Genomic DNA, 15,654 nt, shown 5'->3' with positions numbered 1-15,654 from the left:
CGGCGCGGGCCTCCGCCTCCGATCGGCGCAGCGCATCGAGCTCGGGGCGCGCGTCGCGGCGCGCGCCCCGCCCGCCCGCGCCGACGGCGTCGGCACCGGCGGCGCCGGCCGCGCCGGCGCGCAGCGCGGCCTGGGCCTCCAGCAGCCGGCGCGCCGTGCGGTCCAGCTCCGCCTGCTGGCTGGCCAGCGTGGCGTGGGCGGTGGACAGCTCGGAGTCCTGGGACCGGGCCTTGCGTCGCATCTCCTCGATCATGGCGCTCTGCTGAGCTAGGGTCTGGGCCGTGCTACCTGCGAGGAGTGGGGGTGGGGACATGAGAGTGTGAGCTTCCCCTAGTGAGGTGAGGGTGGTCGAGGATGTGATAGGGTGAGGGGAGGAGAACTGACAGTAGTATGGGTGCCTGGGAAAAGAGAGTGGCTGGGTAGCTGCCGGCCTGCCTCGGCACATTCTACAACCCTGTGTCCTGCTCAGCAAACAAAATTGTTCAGATCTGACAAAGGTTTCGAAATGGACCAAGCTCCCTGCAGGTGCGCAGGGGAGGGCCAAGGGGCGTGCATGCCATGGCCGCCCCCCTGGATGACGCACCTTGGGAGTGGTTGAGGGCCGAGTGTGTGGCCTGCAGCTGGGCTGCCAGCGATTGACACTGCTTTTGACTCTGTGGGGAGGGAGGGGAGGTGCCCAGGTGGGCATCTCGGCGTGGGGATCTGAGGGACACCCGCCCGCCCCCCCTTGCCAAGCACGGACGGATGGCCGGAACCCCGGTCATGCACACCTGTGAGAGCTCCTTGGCCAGCCGGTCATGCGCAGCCTTGTAGTCGCCCAAACCTCGCAGTTTCCGAATCTGGGTTTCGGAATCCTGCTGTGCCTGGCGGGTTGGGCGGGCGATGGCGCAATGTGAGCATGGCACGCGAGCAGGACCGGGGAGGCGACCGCACGACCACCCACCACACCAGGACACCTGTTGCAACTTGGCGATGAAGCGCTGGGCGTCCAACAGGTCTGCCGTGAGCTGCTCTATCACCCGTTCGGCGGGTGTGGCGAAGCGTACGGCGTGGGCCTGGGGCGGAGGGGGGTGGGGCCACGGAGGTTCGTACCAAACAAGGAAACTCTCGCGTTATGATGTCGTGAAAACAATGCAGGGAGGCCCACCTCTGAGTCGGAGTATGTGTTTGCAGCCTGCCCCGCGGACTGGGGCCGGCTGAAAACCCGACGCAGAGACATCGCGGTGTGGAGAGGGGCCTTAGGGAGGGGGAAGGAGCCCGGGAGGTTCGCCCTTCCTACTCGGCCCCATGCGCTGCAGCCATTCGCGCCCCACTCGAGGCGAGCGCTTGCATGGGTTTTGCTCGCCACATGAGATTCTAATGCATGTGAGAGCAGCGGCCCATGCGTGCTCCAGGCCGTCCCCTCTCAATTGGATGCCGGACTTCGCTGGCGGGAAGTCCAGTCTATTGAGCACCACGTGTCCCACGTGTCAGATCTGAACCCCAGGGTTACCGAAATTACGGGTTTCGAGGTAAACGGCGCGAGATATTCGGGGAAATTCCATTCTCGAATTTCGACTCCGAAATTTCGAGCTGACATGGCAGTAGCCCATCGGGGCCAGGCACACCCAGCGCACAGTGAGAATGGTGTGGGCGGGCTGAGCAAGTGTGGAAATAAGCGCAGCGTGCGCAAAATGCAACTGGAGTTGGTACCAATACGTTCACAGCACGTTACAGGGTAGGCTTTACATTGGAAGTGCAACGGATCTGGTATACATCTGTGCCAACTCCCGTTTTCTGCATGCCATAGACAGAACTTGCCCCTTGAGTGAGCTCTTTCACGATGGGTATCTCCTGGACGCTAACATGCTATCTGATGCAGATTTAAACACTCATATGGCCAAGCGTGTTACCTCCTCGCCCCCCCTCCCCCCTGCATGAAGCTCCTGATGTACTATAGCCCGAAAATTTTCGATATGGCGGGATTTTCAGCTCGAAAATTTCCATTTTCCATTTTCGATAACCCTGCTGAACCCCCTCCCCCCTGTCGCCTGACGTTCTTGTTTACTTTCCACAGGAATCATTCCCTCACTCAGAGTCGCTGGAGTCCAGTCCTGCCACCGCCTCCTCCTCCCCTGCCGCCTGGGCCCGGTCCCAGTCCTTCATCTTGCGTCCGCCCTGCAGCCCGGTGAAGGAGCGCTGCAGGACCTCCCAGCCCTGGCCCGCGCCTCCCTCCTCCTCGCTCTCGCTGGCAGGGTCCCGAGTGCCTGCGGCGGGAGCTCCGGGGACAAGACCCGTCGCGCCCCGCGCACTGGGCACCAGGCGCGTCTCTGGGGCGGGCCCCGGGTTGCGCAGCTTGGACAGGAGACTCGCGCGCCCCAGGCGCGCCGCCTGTGACGCCCCCGCGCCGGAGGCCTCCGCCTCGCGTCGCTTTCGCTGCGCGCCCGCGATGGCGTTGAACAGGCGCACCACGCCGCGTGTGGCAGACCGCTGCAGCGCCTTCTCCCGGGCGTCGGCCTCGGGATCCTCGCCGCGCCGGGCGGGGATCTGTTGGAGGTGGGGATGGGGCCGGGGTGGGTGTGGGGGATTGTGAGGCAAGCCTGCCAAACAGAGTCGACAGCCGGGGCTGTGGGGGGGGCTGGCGGTTATTCACCGCATCGCTGCCGTGGTTTAGAATGCAGTACAAGAGTGCCAGGAGATCAACAGAGTATTGCGATCAGGAGAGGGGATGCACATGAGAGCTCGTTCTGCAGCTTACATCACAGCCTCACCACGTGGCCACGTTTTCGCATTTCTTGCATCATCTTCCATGCCGCCTTCGTCCGAGCGCCTTCTGCCTCGTCCTCTGCCTTCCGCTTGGCGACCGTCACGCTCGAGATCAGGATGGGGGCCGGGGCCGAGGACCCCGGGGCCTCCTCCCCCGCCTGACCCTTGCCGACTGCCGGCCTTGGCAGCTGCTTGTTCAAGATTTTTGCAAAGGCCTTGGCGATGGATGCCTGCTTCCCTGCCAGCAATCCGCCCCCGCCAGCCTCCTCCTCGTCTTCAACGGCGCTGTCAGAGGCGCTCTCTGATAGGAGAACGAGGCGGGGCGCCAGGTGAGATAGTATATGGTGGGCGCAAGGCGATGTGGTGCAGAGGGACATGCAGGGCCAGAGGGCACGCAGAGATGGCTGCTACTGCATGTGCATCATCAGCAGTCAGAAGATGAGTACCCAGGGGAAGGTCTTCCAGGGTTTCAGCGCACCCTCATCCAATTGTGAGTCATCGTCGCCAAAGTCGTCATCGTCGTGGCCCCCAGAGGCACTGGCATCCTCACTCCCGCTGGGCTCTGGATCTGTCTCAGGGTCGGATGCATCACTACAAGTGCCTTGATCTTCCACATCCTCCTCTTCGGAACTGACTCCCAGGAAGTCTGCGTACAGGCAATGGATGGGATGGATGGGATGGTGGGCAGGCTGAGGGAGGTTGGAGGGGGCCGACCTCTAATACCATGTGTCGCGCGCAGACCACAGAGGCCCACTCTTCATACCTCCGTCCTTCTCATGTCCTACGGCCATGATCTCTGTCGTTCCCGAACCCATGTCAGGAGAAAGTGAGGTCCAGGCGGAACGCCGGCCAACAGGGCACAAATGTCGGGCACGGCTATGTTTATATACGACGTTGAGGAAGCCCTCCGCGTATTCTAAGCTGAATCAAATTCAATTCAGAAATGTAAAGGTGTGCTCCAAGTATGCATGCAGGTCAACCAAACGCCCATTGACAGCGCTTCTAGCGGGCTGCGAATGTCACCCCCGGAATTCCAAGTGCAGTCGGGGCGCGAACGTGTGGGAAGCTCTAGCGTATGGCTTCCTATAATGTTCACGGGCGGACGCATTACCATACGCCATCCTGAGGGCATAGCATTTACATCTTTGCAAGAGTCCGACTGACCCTTCGGATCAGCGTGACCATGACGAGCATGTCCAGGTTGAGCCTGGCTTCGGGCTCTCGAGCTGGCAGAAGGACATACCCGGCGTTTACGGGAGATATTCCACGTTCGGTCTCTGCAAGTAAACGGGGCCTGCGTGTGTTCGCGGGCGTCGCCATGAATGGAGCTGCCCCAGCCATGGCTCCCGGTGAGAGTCTTCACGTATGTGGTCGTGGGTGCAGCGCTTGCTCCTGACGATCTCAGCATGGTCTGCAATCCCGAACACTTGCGTGGTTGAATGCTCTCAACCTCCCTCTTCAGTGCGCGTGGCCACTGTGAAGCGTGAGACCAAGGAAACAAGGGTGGAGGTGACCATCAACCTAGATGGCACGGGCCAGGCTGACAATGACTCTGGCATCCCATTCCTGGATCACATGCTCGATCAGATCTCTTCGCACGGTCTGTTTGACCTCACAGTCAAAGCAAAGGTGCGTCTGCTCCTTTGCCTTGTTGCAGGTCCCAGCCACAGAGCATTGGGATCCCATTCGCTACAGAGGCCCAAGACGCTTTTCCCAAGCGCGACCTTCCTAATCACTGAACAACAGGGCGACACATGGATCGATGACCACCACACCAATGAGGACATTGCTCTGGCCTTTGGCACCGCGCTGTCGCAAGCCCTGGGAGATCGCAAGGGTATCCACCGCTTTGGAAACTTCTCAGGTGAGCGTTGTTTGCTTCAGGACGGACCCACACAAGGCTTGTGCCTGCCACCCTCATGCATGCCCTGTGCCATGAAGGGGGAAGGTTCTCGGTGACCCATGACGTCTTGAAGCCTTCAATCTGCACCCCCCGCCCCCCTCGCTGCAGCACCACTGGATGAGGCTCTCGTGGATGTGGTGCTGGACCTGTCTGGTAGGCCCTACCTGGGCTACGACCTTGCCTTCAGGACCGAGAACATCGGCAGGTTTGAGGTGCAGCTGGTGGAGCACTTCTTCCAGTCCCTGGCAAACACTAGTGGGATGACACTGCACATTCGTCAGGTGAGGGAGCGAGGAGTGGTGTGTGAGCGGGGTTTCGGGGGTTGTTCTCGTGTTCCCAGAATATCTTGCTGTGCATGCTCCTGGAGCCCTGGTTCCTGGAGAGGTGCTGCTGCCATGCTGTCATCTTTTCTCCTGTTGCTTTCCTTCTCATCGTCTACTGCACGCTCGCTTCCATCGCCGCTCGCAGCTTGCTGGACAGAACTCGCACCACATAGTGGAGGCGGCCTTCAAGGCGTTCGCGCGAGCGCTGCGGCGAGCATGTGAGGTGGATCCTCGACGACAAGGCCAAATCGCCAGCTCCAAGGGCGTGCTGACGCAGCAGTGATGCAGAATGTTAAAATTGAAGCCAGATGTATACACTGCTCCAGGAAGACTGCTCAGCGGCACCATTTTGGTTTTGCAGACGGTGTATGTGCCCATACCAAGTATCAACACCATGTAAGGCACAGATTCTCTCATAAAGTGTGTTGAATGAAGATAGAAACTCGGAGTTGATTATACATTGCCCGACAGGAGCGCCAAAAAAACGAGGAGGGTCTCTGTACTCCGGCTTTCCAGCGCCCCCCTTCCAGAAGGTCAAGCGGGTGAAACCTCAGAGCCCTTGCCAGGCTTGCGAATGGATGTCGTCCCCAAACACCATTAGGGGTTTTATAGTAAGCACACTTCAGGTAAAATAGCCGTCGTGAAAGAGGCCCTAGGTATCTTTCGAGCGAGATTAGGACGGTGTCTCGGCGTCGATCACGCAGCCGCTGACTGAAAGAGCGCAGCAGGGGCCTTTCTAGCCCATTTGACACCAGGTAAACCGCCGTATGGGTGCACTGATATCTTGTGTGGCAGTACTAGAGTGCCCTGGCCGCTTGCCGCGCTCTGCCTTCCTGAGACATCCCCCCTGCATCCCCCGCTGCGGGGCAGCAGCCCCGGGTCCAACATGGCCTTCTCGGCTCGGTCGATCCTGTTGCCTACCTGGGTTCTATTCTTGACACCCTGACGCGCCTCCTCGACCTGCAGGGCGTAGTCGAGCTCACTTCAGCATGTTTTTCGGTGGCGGTGGATTCCCAGGTGGCTTCCCCTACGGCGAGATGCCCGGCATGGGCGGCGGGCGCGGCGGTGCCGGCAAGCCCCCGGACAACCAGCGGTACTACAACATCCTGGGGGTGGACCGCAACGCCAGCGAGACGGAAGTGAAGAAGGCCCACCGCAAGCTGGCCCTGAAGGAGCACCCCGACAAGGGTGGCGACCCCGAGAAGTTCAAGGAGATCAACGAGGCGTACGAGACGCTGCGCGACCCCGAGAAGCGCAAGATCTACGACCAGTTCGGGGAGGAGGGCCTGAAGGAGGGCATGGGCGGCGGCGGCGGCGGCCCCGCCGACATCTTCGACCTCTTCGGCATGGGCGGCGGCGGCCGCCGCGGCGGCCCGCCCCGCGAGCGCCGCTCCGAGGACGTGACCCACAAGATGAAGGTGTCCCTGGACGAGATGTACAAGGGCAACGTGCGCAAGCTGCAGATGTCGCGCAGCATCAAGTGCCCCACCTGCCAGGGCTCCGGGTCCAAGTCAGGGAAGAAGTACACCTGCGAGGTGTGCCACGGCTCGGGTGTGGAGGTGAAGCTGCGCCCGCTGGGCCCCGGCATGATGCAGCAGATCCAGCAGCGCTGCTCCAAGTGCTCCGGCACGGGGTCCTTCAACCCCCCCTCCGACCGCTGCGGCGCCTGCTCCGGCAAGGGCCTGGTCTCCGATCGCAAGGTGTTCGAGGTCCACGTCGAGCCCGGGCACCGCCACGGCTCCAAGGTCCTGTTCCGGGGGGAGGCGGGGGCTGATGCCCCCGACGTTCTTCCCGGCGACCTCATCTTTGTGCTGGAGCAGAAGGAACACCCCACCTTCAAGCGCATCGGCTCTGACCTCTTCTACGAGAAGAAGGTGTCGCTGGTGGAGGCGCTGACGGGGGCGCTGCTGCACATCACCCACCTCGACAACCGGGTGCTGGAGGTGAACAGCACCGGCAGCATCATCAAGCCCGACTCCTGGATGGCCATCAAGGTGCGGCGGGGGGGGAAAAAAGGGGTGTGTGTGTGTGGAGGAGGGGGCATGCACCGCTGGCCGGGCGACTGGATGGGGTTGCAGGGGTGCTGGTGCCCTGCAGATGAGGCACTTTGTATCAGGGGCACACTCATGCTCCCGCGGGGTTGGGGCCGGGATTTATGCACCGCCACGTCGGCATGCCTTGGCCTCGAGGCTGTCCTTTTGGCGGCAGCCATGGTCTGGCCAGTGTGCAGGCTCGGAATCCCCCAACTCCAAACAACCCCCTTGCAGAACGAGGGCATGCCCATCCACGGCCGGCCGTACGAGAAGGGCAACCTTTACATCCACTTTGCGGTGGAGTTCCCAGACCAGCTGGCGCCCGAGGCGGCATCCGCCCTGCGCTCGCTCCTGGGGGAGCCCGCTCACACCAACGGTGTGGTGCCCATGGAGGAGCTGGAGGAGGTGCAGCTGACGCCCGTGAAGGACATCGAGGCCGAGATCAAGGTCCGGAGGGAGCATGAGCGACGCACTGGTGAGTGCCGGCGTGGGTGGGCGAAAATGGTTTAGTGGGGTGTGGCGGGGGCAATGCAGAGCCGCGACGGAGGCGGGGCATACGTGCACAGAGGCTGGACTGAGCGCATGCACGGTGCCGGACCCGGGGTGTGCAGGGCCTGGCTGGTGCAAGGCTGTCGTAGCCGTGGATCTGCATGGCTGGGACTCATACTGCAGGGCGACAGGTGACTCCAAGGCTCTGCTCACTGATCTGAGTGCCCACCCTCCCATGCTCCCCAGGTGGCCAGTACGACAGTGACAGCGATGAGGAGGGCGGGCAGCGGGGACAGCGTGTGGCCTGCTCCCAGCAGTAGTCCCAGGCGCCTGCGGCGTTCACCCTGCCCGGGGTGGGCGGGGGAGTCAAACCCTGATAATTGTTCCGGAGATAATCACCGACCGAGTTGGTGGTGCCGTCTCTGTTCCCGTGCTAAGTCTTGCGCTGCCCTGCAGCCTGGAATGTACACATATTTCCCGAGGACACTGAGGGTTGGGTTTCTGGGACGGGCCTCCTTACCCCTCCCACTCGGGGCGGCATCAAATCCCGACCACATCGAACACCCACTGTACGAATGCCTTGTCCCGCTCGCACTGCCTCTCGCCACACTGCCACCTGCATTCTTGCACCCTTCGGTCTCTTTCTCGGGGCTCATCGTGTTGGTGGGGCAGGAGCCCTCTGGCCCACTGGGTTCGCAGGACCCCGCCAGACGGCGACAGCCGACCTGGCTGACCCTGCAGCGCTGGCCCATCAGTACTGATGTCTCAGCACTCCAGGATTCGATGTCGGTCACGTACTGCACCCTGGCCTCCCTGGCCGCGGGCCTGATCCTGCACCTGATTCATCGGAAGTTAAAACATGTCCGGGCTCGGGCCAACCTCCTTGCGGCCGGCCAGTCCCTGACCTCTGGGCTCGGGCAGCTCTCAGTGCTCTCCTACAACATGCTCACTGATGCTCCCGGGCGTGCCAAGACGCTGAGGGCCGTGTCCCCGGAAGCGTTAGAATGGAGCCACCGCTGGAGGCTCCTGTCAACCCAGATCAGTGGGAGTGACGCCGACATCATCTGTCTGCAGGAGGTGTCCATGCACAGGTGCGGTTTTCTTGGGGGAATCTGGTGTCACTGCCTTGTAGGCGCACCCCGCTGCATCCTGGCTGCCGTTCATGGTATTCTTGCAAGAATGCCTGTCACTGGCTGCTGGCCCTTCGGGCAACACGTTCTGCCCCATCGCCAACCCGCTTTCATGCGCTTGCCCTGCTCTTTGCAGCTGGCAAGAGCTGGTGGACCTGCTCTCGAGCCGGGGGTATCATCCGGTCCTGCATACCCGGTCGGCGGCCCAGCCCCCGGACTCATGCAGCAGCGTGCTGGCGGTCTTTTACAAGGATGCCAAGTTTGCCCTGGAGTGGACCCAGGAGGCGCAGCACGGGCTGCTGGTCTGCCTGCAGCACAGGGACGATGCGCCGTGCCAGGAGCCCTCCGCCTCGTCGCTGAGGAGCAGCGACTACCTCCACGTCGTGAATGTCCACCTGGAGGCCTCGCCCCTGCTCCCAGGCAGCCGCCTGCACCAGCTGAAGGCCATCCTTGGGCTGCTCTCCGAGAAGTTGGGAAGCCGCAAGGCCGCTGCCGCCGCCCAGCTCGTCCTGGCGGGGGACCTGGGCAGCACGCGACAGGCTTCCCCCTGCGCATTCCTCTCTTCTGGCAGGGTGGACGCGCACTGGACGGAGGCCGGCCTGCCAAAGGTGAGGAGTGGCTTGGTGACCCTGGCGCCTATGGGGGGTGGGACAAGGTGTTTTCGTCAACCCTGAGTCTGCATACTGGCATGCTGCTTCGTGGCCTGTTGCAGTACTGAGTCTGTAGGGGCAAAGGCTGTGTTTCACAGGTCCAGAGCCCAGCGCCACACGACTTGCTGTCAGAGACTTTCCCAAGGCGCTGCCGCCCATGCCGCTTCACCCTCTGCCTGCCGTCTGAAGCAGGTGGGACTCAATCGGGAGAGCCTGGAGCACGCCTTCCCTCTGCAGGAGGCTTACCAGGCGGGGCAGCGCCTGCCCCAGGGGAAGGCGCAGGTGCCATACCGAGACACCGACTTCATCTGGTGCAGCCGAGGGGGGCGTGTGGTGGCCGTGCTGGATCCCATGCCGGCAGGACTGAGGCATGGGGCACCGCATGCGAGCCTTCCAAACAGCACCGTCCCCTCTGACCACACGCCCAGGGGGGCCATCCTGCAAATGTGAACTGCCCACCTGTCGACCCTGGACACCTGCCCTCTGCCCACTGACCACATTCGCCCTGGCAGCTTGACACTTGATACGCACTGTCCTTGTTTCTTACTTTCGTTCAGAGTCAGTATCATCTCACAAGTCAAGGAGAGGATGATGGAAGTCTCGAGGCTTGGTTGAGGGGATGAGAGCGAGCACCTTCTCCTTGCACCGCAGGTATGCCCGTTGCGTTGCCCTCAGGACGACGCCCCATGCTTGGCTTGGACAGGGGCAGCATGCATTGCTCGTTGTCTTTTCCGCTCCCTTTGCCTCTGTTTCTTCTTAGCGCGTGCGGATAGTCCGAGACGGGGACCGCCGCCGGCTGGAAGCCCTGTCACTATCAAATATGGGGTCCCGATCAGCGTCATCCATGCTGCCCGTCCAAATGCGAATGCCCACCTCAATCTGCGCATGCGAAAATCCGGGCCTGCTCGAAATGTACCTTTGTTTTTGGGTTGACGAGTGCCATCACATTGATTGCGCAATGGTGGCCTGTCCACCTTACCAGCCCTTGCACTCGGCGACTGCATTGTTGGACCTGCATTCTGACCTACCTCCGGGCACTGTGCCATCCAACTGCACGATGCGGGTGTGGGAAACCGGGAGAATTGCTGTCGAGGGGCATCAACAAACAAACTCCCACAATCACCCCATGGACCAACCAGGTCTAATGGCAAACATCAGACGGAACCCAAACTCCATGCGGACGACACTTACTGTCCCAGCTTGCCACCTGCACATGCAGCATACAGTGGTGAGAGTCGATGTAGCAGCCGTGCGCGAGCAAGATTAAGCACAGTCAGGCATACCAGCAACATTCCAGCCGAGCTTCCGGCTACGCACATCTCAAGCAATCGTCCGTTGATTGATCAACTGCGGCTTCGAGGCCCTCATTCTTAGGTTCAGGCCGCACGGCATGCTCTCCACTGCACGAGTCCATCTTGACACGCCCCGGCTGGCTGTATGCCTGAACGAGGTTGATGACATGTGGTTGAATAATTCTTGTCCAATAAGCTATGGCGCACAACCACAAAGCAGTTCATATACAGATTCTGGGACAACCCCAACGCCTTGCTTGACTTTCGCCAGTTCCACAGGACTCCGCCATGGTGGGCCATGGCTGGGGTCCAACATCCTTCATCCTCCAACATCAGCTTTCCTCTCACCTCCTCCAGGGACTTCTTGACGGTGCTTGCACAACTATAATTGCTGGGAATGCTCCCATAGGCTACAGCCGTTGGGGACACAAGGGTGGGGCTGGTAGCGAAGAAAGCTCGTCGCGGCAGATGACCCGCCCACTCGCCTCCCATTTCGTCCACCCAGGCGAAGAAATCGCAGCCCTTGCTTCTGCTGAAACCAGGTTTGGAAACCCCGCATCTGAAGAAGGGGCGGTCGGGGTTTCGCTCAGTCCGCGAGATGAGGCGTGCGCAGGACACCCCACGTTCGCAAAGAGGGGCTGGTACATGGCCTCTAGAGGCCGCAGGAGTTGAAGGCACAGTACGTCCTTTCTCGCCAGGAGTCTCTGCGGGTGAAACTTGGCCAGTGGTTGCTGTCGTGGGGGGGCCCGAGGTCCTGGAGACTTCTCAGGGCGGCGCATGAGTATGATCCAAGGGTGATGAGCAGGCAGACTCCTGATTGACAGGATGCCGAATGCAGGCCCCTCACGCCGCACCAGCAAGGCTAAAGGCCGCTTCGGGTTTCTGGACGGGTGGCAGAGGCACCTCGTCGGCCCAGCAGAAAAAACCGCACTCCTTTCTTCGCCTCGCGCATGTGAAGAAGGCTCGTCCAGGGTTCTCAGGCGTCTTGGAGGCGAGCTGCCTGGCGAGACACCCACACCAACAGTCTGGCACTGGAATACTTCGGCAGAGTAGTTCGGGACTGGGTTCTACCACGTTGCTGGGTTCAGCGGGAGGGACCCACGCACTGCCGTTGGGCACTGTACATGGCTTTTCCTCGCGCAGCTCGACGGCGTCCTTGCGCTCCATGATGTTATCATGGCAATATCATGGCTTTATAGTACAAGGTGCGCCATGTCACTTGCCATGATGTCGACATCTTGTCGAGGGTTCCACCAAGATTCGCGTGCTGCGTGAGAGTGGCCATGGGTCCGGGACCATCCTTCCTCACCACACACTGCTCTTGATGGGACGATGGCAGGTTGGGTTATGAGACTCGTTATATGAAGAGCTCCACACCAGGATGTCTGGCTTGTCAAATCGCGCGCTTCATGTTGATGCCCTGTCAGGCCGGTCGGCGTTGGTTCCGTCCTGACTTTCCGCTCTGCATCAGGTAACGTTGTGGCAAAGAACGCGCATGCGATGGCGCAGATATTTTGTGGACATTGGACGCCTGGCATGACTGCGTGAGGCGTCGATCCCTTTGCCTCCCATGGCAGGACCCGGGGCGGGCGGCACCTCACCTCGGCCCACTCCCCCCGCTATGCCGTGATCGGGGGTGGGCTGGCAGGAGTGGCCGTTGCCTGGCACCTCCTGCAGGCAAGCAGCCCCACAAAACCCCTCTCCCTGGACCTGATCGTCCAGGGGGAGGGACTGGCGGACGGCGCCAGCGGTGCCGCCGCCGGCCTCCTGCACCCCACCAGCCCCCGTGGCAAACTGATGTGGCGAGGTGATGAGGCTTTCCTAGCGACCCGGCGCCTGGTGGATGTGGCTGAAGCCGCAGGCCGCAAACAGATTGCATGGCGTCAGGGCGTTCTGCGCTTGGCCCAGACCCAGCGGCAGGTAGCGAGGCGGTGGAGCACAGGGCTTGGATTCCAGCCCCTGATGTGCCCCACTCACTGCTCTACACGACCACCCATGTCCTTATCCACGCTCTGTGTCCATGTGCAGGATGAGCAGCTACGCGCTGCCGCAGAGACCATGCCGTCTGCTCGCTATGTGCCGGCCTCACACCTGGACGCCATCCTGGCTGGGCTGACCGAGGAGGCCAGCGCAGGGCTGGGGGCCCTCCTCTTCTCTGACGGGATGGCACTCGACACAAAAGGATACCTGGACGGGCTCTGGGCCGACACGCAGCGGCGCGCCAGGGAGCTCGGTGCGACCTGGCTTGGACTCTGGCTTGTTCCGGGACGCTCTCCATATTCATCATGGGTTTCTGTCTGTGACGCACCTATGCTTGGTGTTGCAGGCGAGTGTGTTGTTCCTCGCCACAGTCTGCCCTGTCACGCCTGCACCCACTGCAGTACATCCATCCCCATACCAAACCGCTCGTCCTCCTGTGCCAAGCAGGCACAGAGGCAGTGTTGCATGAGAACACCACTGTGCATGACCTGGCGGAGCTGAACGTTGGCAAGGGCCCCTATGCTGGCATCGTCCTGGCCATGGGGGCTGGGGTGGCCGATCTGGCCGGGGTCAAGGATCACCTGCCCCCCTTCATGGACATGGTGGCCGGCATCAGCCTGACGCTGGAGCTAGGGGCCGAGGGCTGGGCCGGTGCAGTGCACCCCGAGCGGGTCCATGGAGCCGAGCCCCCCACCGCGACCACGGCGGTGGAACCCGACGCACACAGCCCAGATGCGCGCTGTGCCGGCGATCTGCCCGCGCACGCCTCTGGCTGGCCCGAGGGCGCCCCCAGCCTGGCGGCCATGCCGTACATCGCGGCGCAAGGGTCCCGGCGCTGCGTCATTGGCGCAACCTGGGACCGCCCCGCGGCGCCCGACCAGAACCCCGGCACGGCGCCCAGGACGGCGGGGGAGCTGCTGTCCCAGGCCCGCGCGCTGTGGCCCGGCCTGGCGGCCTGGCGCGTGGCGCACCGCGCGCACGGCACGCGCGTCGTGTCCCAGCGCACCGACCACGGCACGCCGCCCTACGGCGGCCGGCTGGCGCTGGGGCCCGCGCCGGCGCTGCCCCCCGTCTGGCTGATGAGCGGGCTGGGGGCGCGGGGCCTGCTGTACCACGCCTGGCTGGCGCAGCTGACGGCGGAGGGGGTGCTGCGGGGCGGCGAGGAGCACCTGCCGCCCGAGCTGCTCAGGTGGAGGAGGCGTGGGGGCTGACCAGGGGGGTGGAGACGAGGAGCCCACGTGAGTCTGTGATGCAGTGCTGAAGTAACAGGGTCAAATAGTGTGAAGTGCAAGGGGTTCTTTGAAGGGAACGGGTACAGAATGGTGGGGTTGGGGGGTATGCGCGTTCGTGGAGAGTGCACCATGGGTGTGGCCGGCCATGATGAACAAGGGAGTGGACGAGGAGAAGACACACTGTGTCGGTTCAAGGGAGGCGGGACATCATGTCCACAGTCAGGCGACCTCGAGGTCTTTGAGGTGCAGGGAACAGTCCGGTGGCAGCTGGGCTACGGGGAAAAAGGACAACCCCAGTCAGCGAGACTGGCGGCGCCAGGACAGGGCCAGCGCGCCCAGCGCCGACGCCGTGACCACCCCCGCCGCGAAGCCCAGCACCAGGTCACGGGCCGGGATGGCGGGGCGCGGGTCGCGCTGGAGCCGCGCGAGCCGGCCGTCCATGCGCTGCAGCAGCGCCACAGCCTGGTCGCCGGTGCTGCACAGGTACCGCAGGTACAGCACCTCCGTCGAGTCGCTGTCGGCGGCGGGGAGGGGCAGCGCCTCCGCGTCAGCCCAGGCCTCCGAATCCGCGCGGGGCAGCTGGGCGGGGGACGGGGCCGCCAGGCCCTCCAGTAGCGCGCGGGCCTCCGAGGCGCCGGCGAGCAGGCGCTCCGCGCCGGAAGCTGCCAGGAACCTGGCGCAGAACTCGAAAAACTCGACCAGGCTGGCCTTGGCGGTCTCCGCCATGAAGCCCTCGATCGCGCCGCTCAGGCCGTAGGGCCCGGCCGCGCTGCAGCTCACCCTTGCGTGCACCTGCAATGAAAGAGCAGGTTGAGAAGGTTGACAGGAGGATCCTGCGCAGGGCAAACGCTGGTGCATGGACACCGCGTGTGGCGGCGGGAGGGTGAGCCCGTGATGTGACTGGAGAAATCGCACCCAGGGCACCTGAAAGGAGCCCATGAACCCCCTTTGGGAAAACCTCCACATGCACTGAACTGCCCATACCTGGCAGCCACAGGGTGTCGGCACGAGATCGACCGCAACAGCAGTCTTGAACTTGTCAGCGCCCTTCATCTCGGGGCAGGGCACCGACGCGAGGGAGACGCTGCCCTGCACCGGCCCAAGGGCCACGCTCTGAGACTCAACAACCCTCAGTGTCCCTGATCCCAGCACCCTCTTGATGAAGGCAGGTGCATCCACTGACTTCATGAAACTCAGGGTCCTGGTCCCAGTGCTCCCGTCCCAGGCTGGGATGATGGCTGCAGGGTCCCTGTTAACTGCCGTGTGGAACTCGGTCAAGCAGACGGGGTTCACGTACACCAGGCCGAAGACAGTCTGTGTGGGTGATGGTAGGTCACAGGGCGAGAGTGGCAGGGCTCCCCATGAGTTGAATCGCGGTGGAGCATCCCAGAGAGGGGGCATGCAATGCCCTCAAGGTAACACACCATACCTCTACATCGTATCCTTTGAACAAATGGGCGACGGAGACTTCTCGCATCGCACAATGGGGCTGACACTGCAGCTGGCGTTTTCGTGGGGGTGTGCTGCCTCCTGCCGGCACGCAGGGAACAAGCGGCAACAAGCCTTTGCCTATATAGGATGGAGGGTACGAATCTCAGTTTTAAACCGCCTACAGTTGGCACAGCCGTGCCAAGGACCGTGCAAGAGATCTGGGAGACAGATGCCATGTCAGCAGGCGGGGCAGAGTGGATGAGGAGGGTGAGGCTTCGACTTGCATATGCACGGGCAAAACGATCGCCCAGAATCGTCAGGTCAATCCGCACGCACAGTTAACAGCGCTGGTTTAGATTGCAGGTGGCAGGGGTTGTCTTCGTCGCTCCTAGTCCAGTTCAGCGTTGCGGGATGTCGCTGGCGATACGGTGCCCATTGCCAAACGG

At 62.5% G+C, this 15,654-nt stretch overlaps 8 protein-coding genes across 8 annotated transcripts in view; 4 read left to right on the top strand and 4 right to left on the bottom strand.

The window, feature by feature from the left end:
* Positions 1-1,219, bottom strand: part of F751_4631 (hypothetical protein) — a gene marked incomplete at both ends in the record, with an annotated part of 8,039 nt that extends 6,820 nt beyond the window's left edge. The window contains 5 exons of the mRNA XM_011402026.1: positions 207-288; positions 584-653; positions 771-863; positions 957-1,055; positions 1,148-1,219. Coding sequence (XP_011400328.1) covers positions 207-288; positions 584-653; positions 771-863; positions 957-1,055; positions 1,148-1,219 — 416 coding nt within the window. The remainder of the gene's footprint in view (positions 1-206; positions 289-583; positions 654-770; positions 864-956; positions 1,056-1,147) is intronic.
* An 848-nt stretch (positions 1,220-2,067) lies between these two features.
* On the bottom strand, positions 2,068-3,536 carry F751_4630 (RRP15-like protein; the record flags this gene model as incomplete). The annotated part of the gene is made up of 4 exons (XM_011402025.1): positions 2,068-2,526; positions 2,751-3,046; positions 3,224-3,391; positions 3,509-3,536. The coding sequence occupies 4 exons, from the start codon at positions 3,534-3,536 to the stop codon at positions 2,068-2,070; spliced, it is 951 nt and encodes a 316-aa protein (XP_011400327.1).
* Positions 3,537-4,063: 527 nt separating this feature from the next.
* Positions 4,064-5,254, top strand: F751_4629 (Imidazoleglycerol-phosphate dehydratase 1, chloroplastic; the record flags this gene model as incomplete). Its single annotated transcript, XM_011402024.1, has 5 exons — positions 4,064-4,094; positions 4,208-4,374; positions 4,492-4,609; positions 4,757-4,929; positions 5,117-5,254. 5 exons carry the CDS (start codon positions 4,064-4,066, stop codon positions 5,252-5,254), a joined length of 627 nt encoding a protein of 208 aa, XP_011400326.1.
* A 1,129-nt stretch (positions 5,255-6,383) lies between these two features.
* On the top strand, positions 6,384-7,813 carry F751_4627 (DnaJ protein-like protein 2; the record flags this gene model as incomplete). The annotated part of the gene is made up of 3 exons (XM_011402022.1): positions 6,384-6,965; positions 7,239-7,479; positions 7,740-7,813. The coding sequence occupies 3 exons, from the start codon at positions 6,384-6,386 to the stop codon at positions 7,811-7,813; spliced, it is 897 nt and encodes a 298-aa protein (XP_011400324.1).
* On the bottom strand, positions 6,833-7,255 carry F751_4628 (hypothetical protein; the record flags this gene model as incomplete). The annotated part of the gene is made up of 1 exon (XM_011402023.1): positions 6,833-7,255. The coding sequence occupies one exon, from the start codon at positions 7,253-7,255 to the stop codon at positions 6,833-6,835; it is 423 nt and encodes a 140-aa protein (XP_011400325.1).
* A 463-nt stretch (positions 7,814-8,276) lies between the features above and the next one.
* Positions 8,277-9,723, top strand: F751_4626 (Glucose-repressible alcohol dehydrogenase transcriptional effector; the record flags this gene model as incomplete). Its single annotated transcript, XM_011402021.1, has 3 exons — positions 8,277-8,584; positions 8,760-9,231; positions 9,466-9,723. 3 exons carry the CDS (start codon positions 8,277-8,279, stop codon positions 9,721-9,723), a joined length of 1,038 nt encoding a protein of 345 aa, XP_011400323.1.
* Positions 9,724-12,560: 2,837 nt separating this feature from the next.
* Positions 12,561-13,756, top strand: F751_4625 (hypothetical protein; the record flags this gene model as incomplete). The annotated part of the gene is made up of 2 exons (XM_011402020.1): positions 12,561-12,798; positions 12,993-13,756. 2 exons carry the CDS (start codon positions 12,561-12,563, stop codon positions 13,754-13,756), a joined length of 1,002 nt encoding a protein of 333 aa, XP_011400322.1.
* Positions 13,757-14,074: 318 nt separating this feature from the next.
* F751_4624 (hypothetical protein) lies at positions 14,075-15,254 on the bottom strand (the record flags this gene model as incomplete). Its single annotated transcript, XM_011402019.1, has 2 exons — positions 14,075-14,569; positions 15,207-15,254. The coding sequence occupies 2 exons, from the start codon at positions 15,252-15,254 to the stop codon at positions 14,075-14,077; spliced, it is 543 nt and encodes a 180-aa protein (XP_011400321.1).
* Positions 15,255-15,654: the final 400 nt, after the last annotated feature.

This window comes from Auxenochlorella protothecoides (assembly GCF_000733215.1).
Source record: "Auxenochlorella protothecoides strain 0710 unplaced genomic scaffold scaffold53, whole genome shotgun sequence".
Classification (NCBI taxonomy): Eukaryota; Viridiplantae; Chlorophyta; class Trebouxiophyceae; order Chlorellales; family Chlorellaceae; genus Auxenochlorella; species Auxenochlorella protothecoides.
This window is presented reverse-complemented; position numbering and strand designations above follow the sequence as displayed.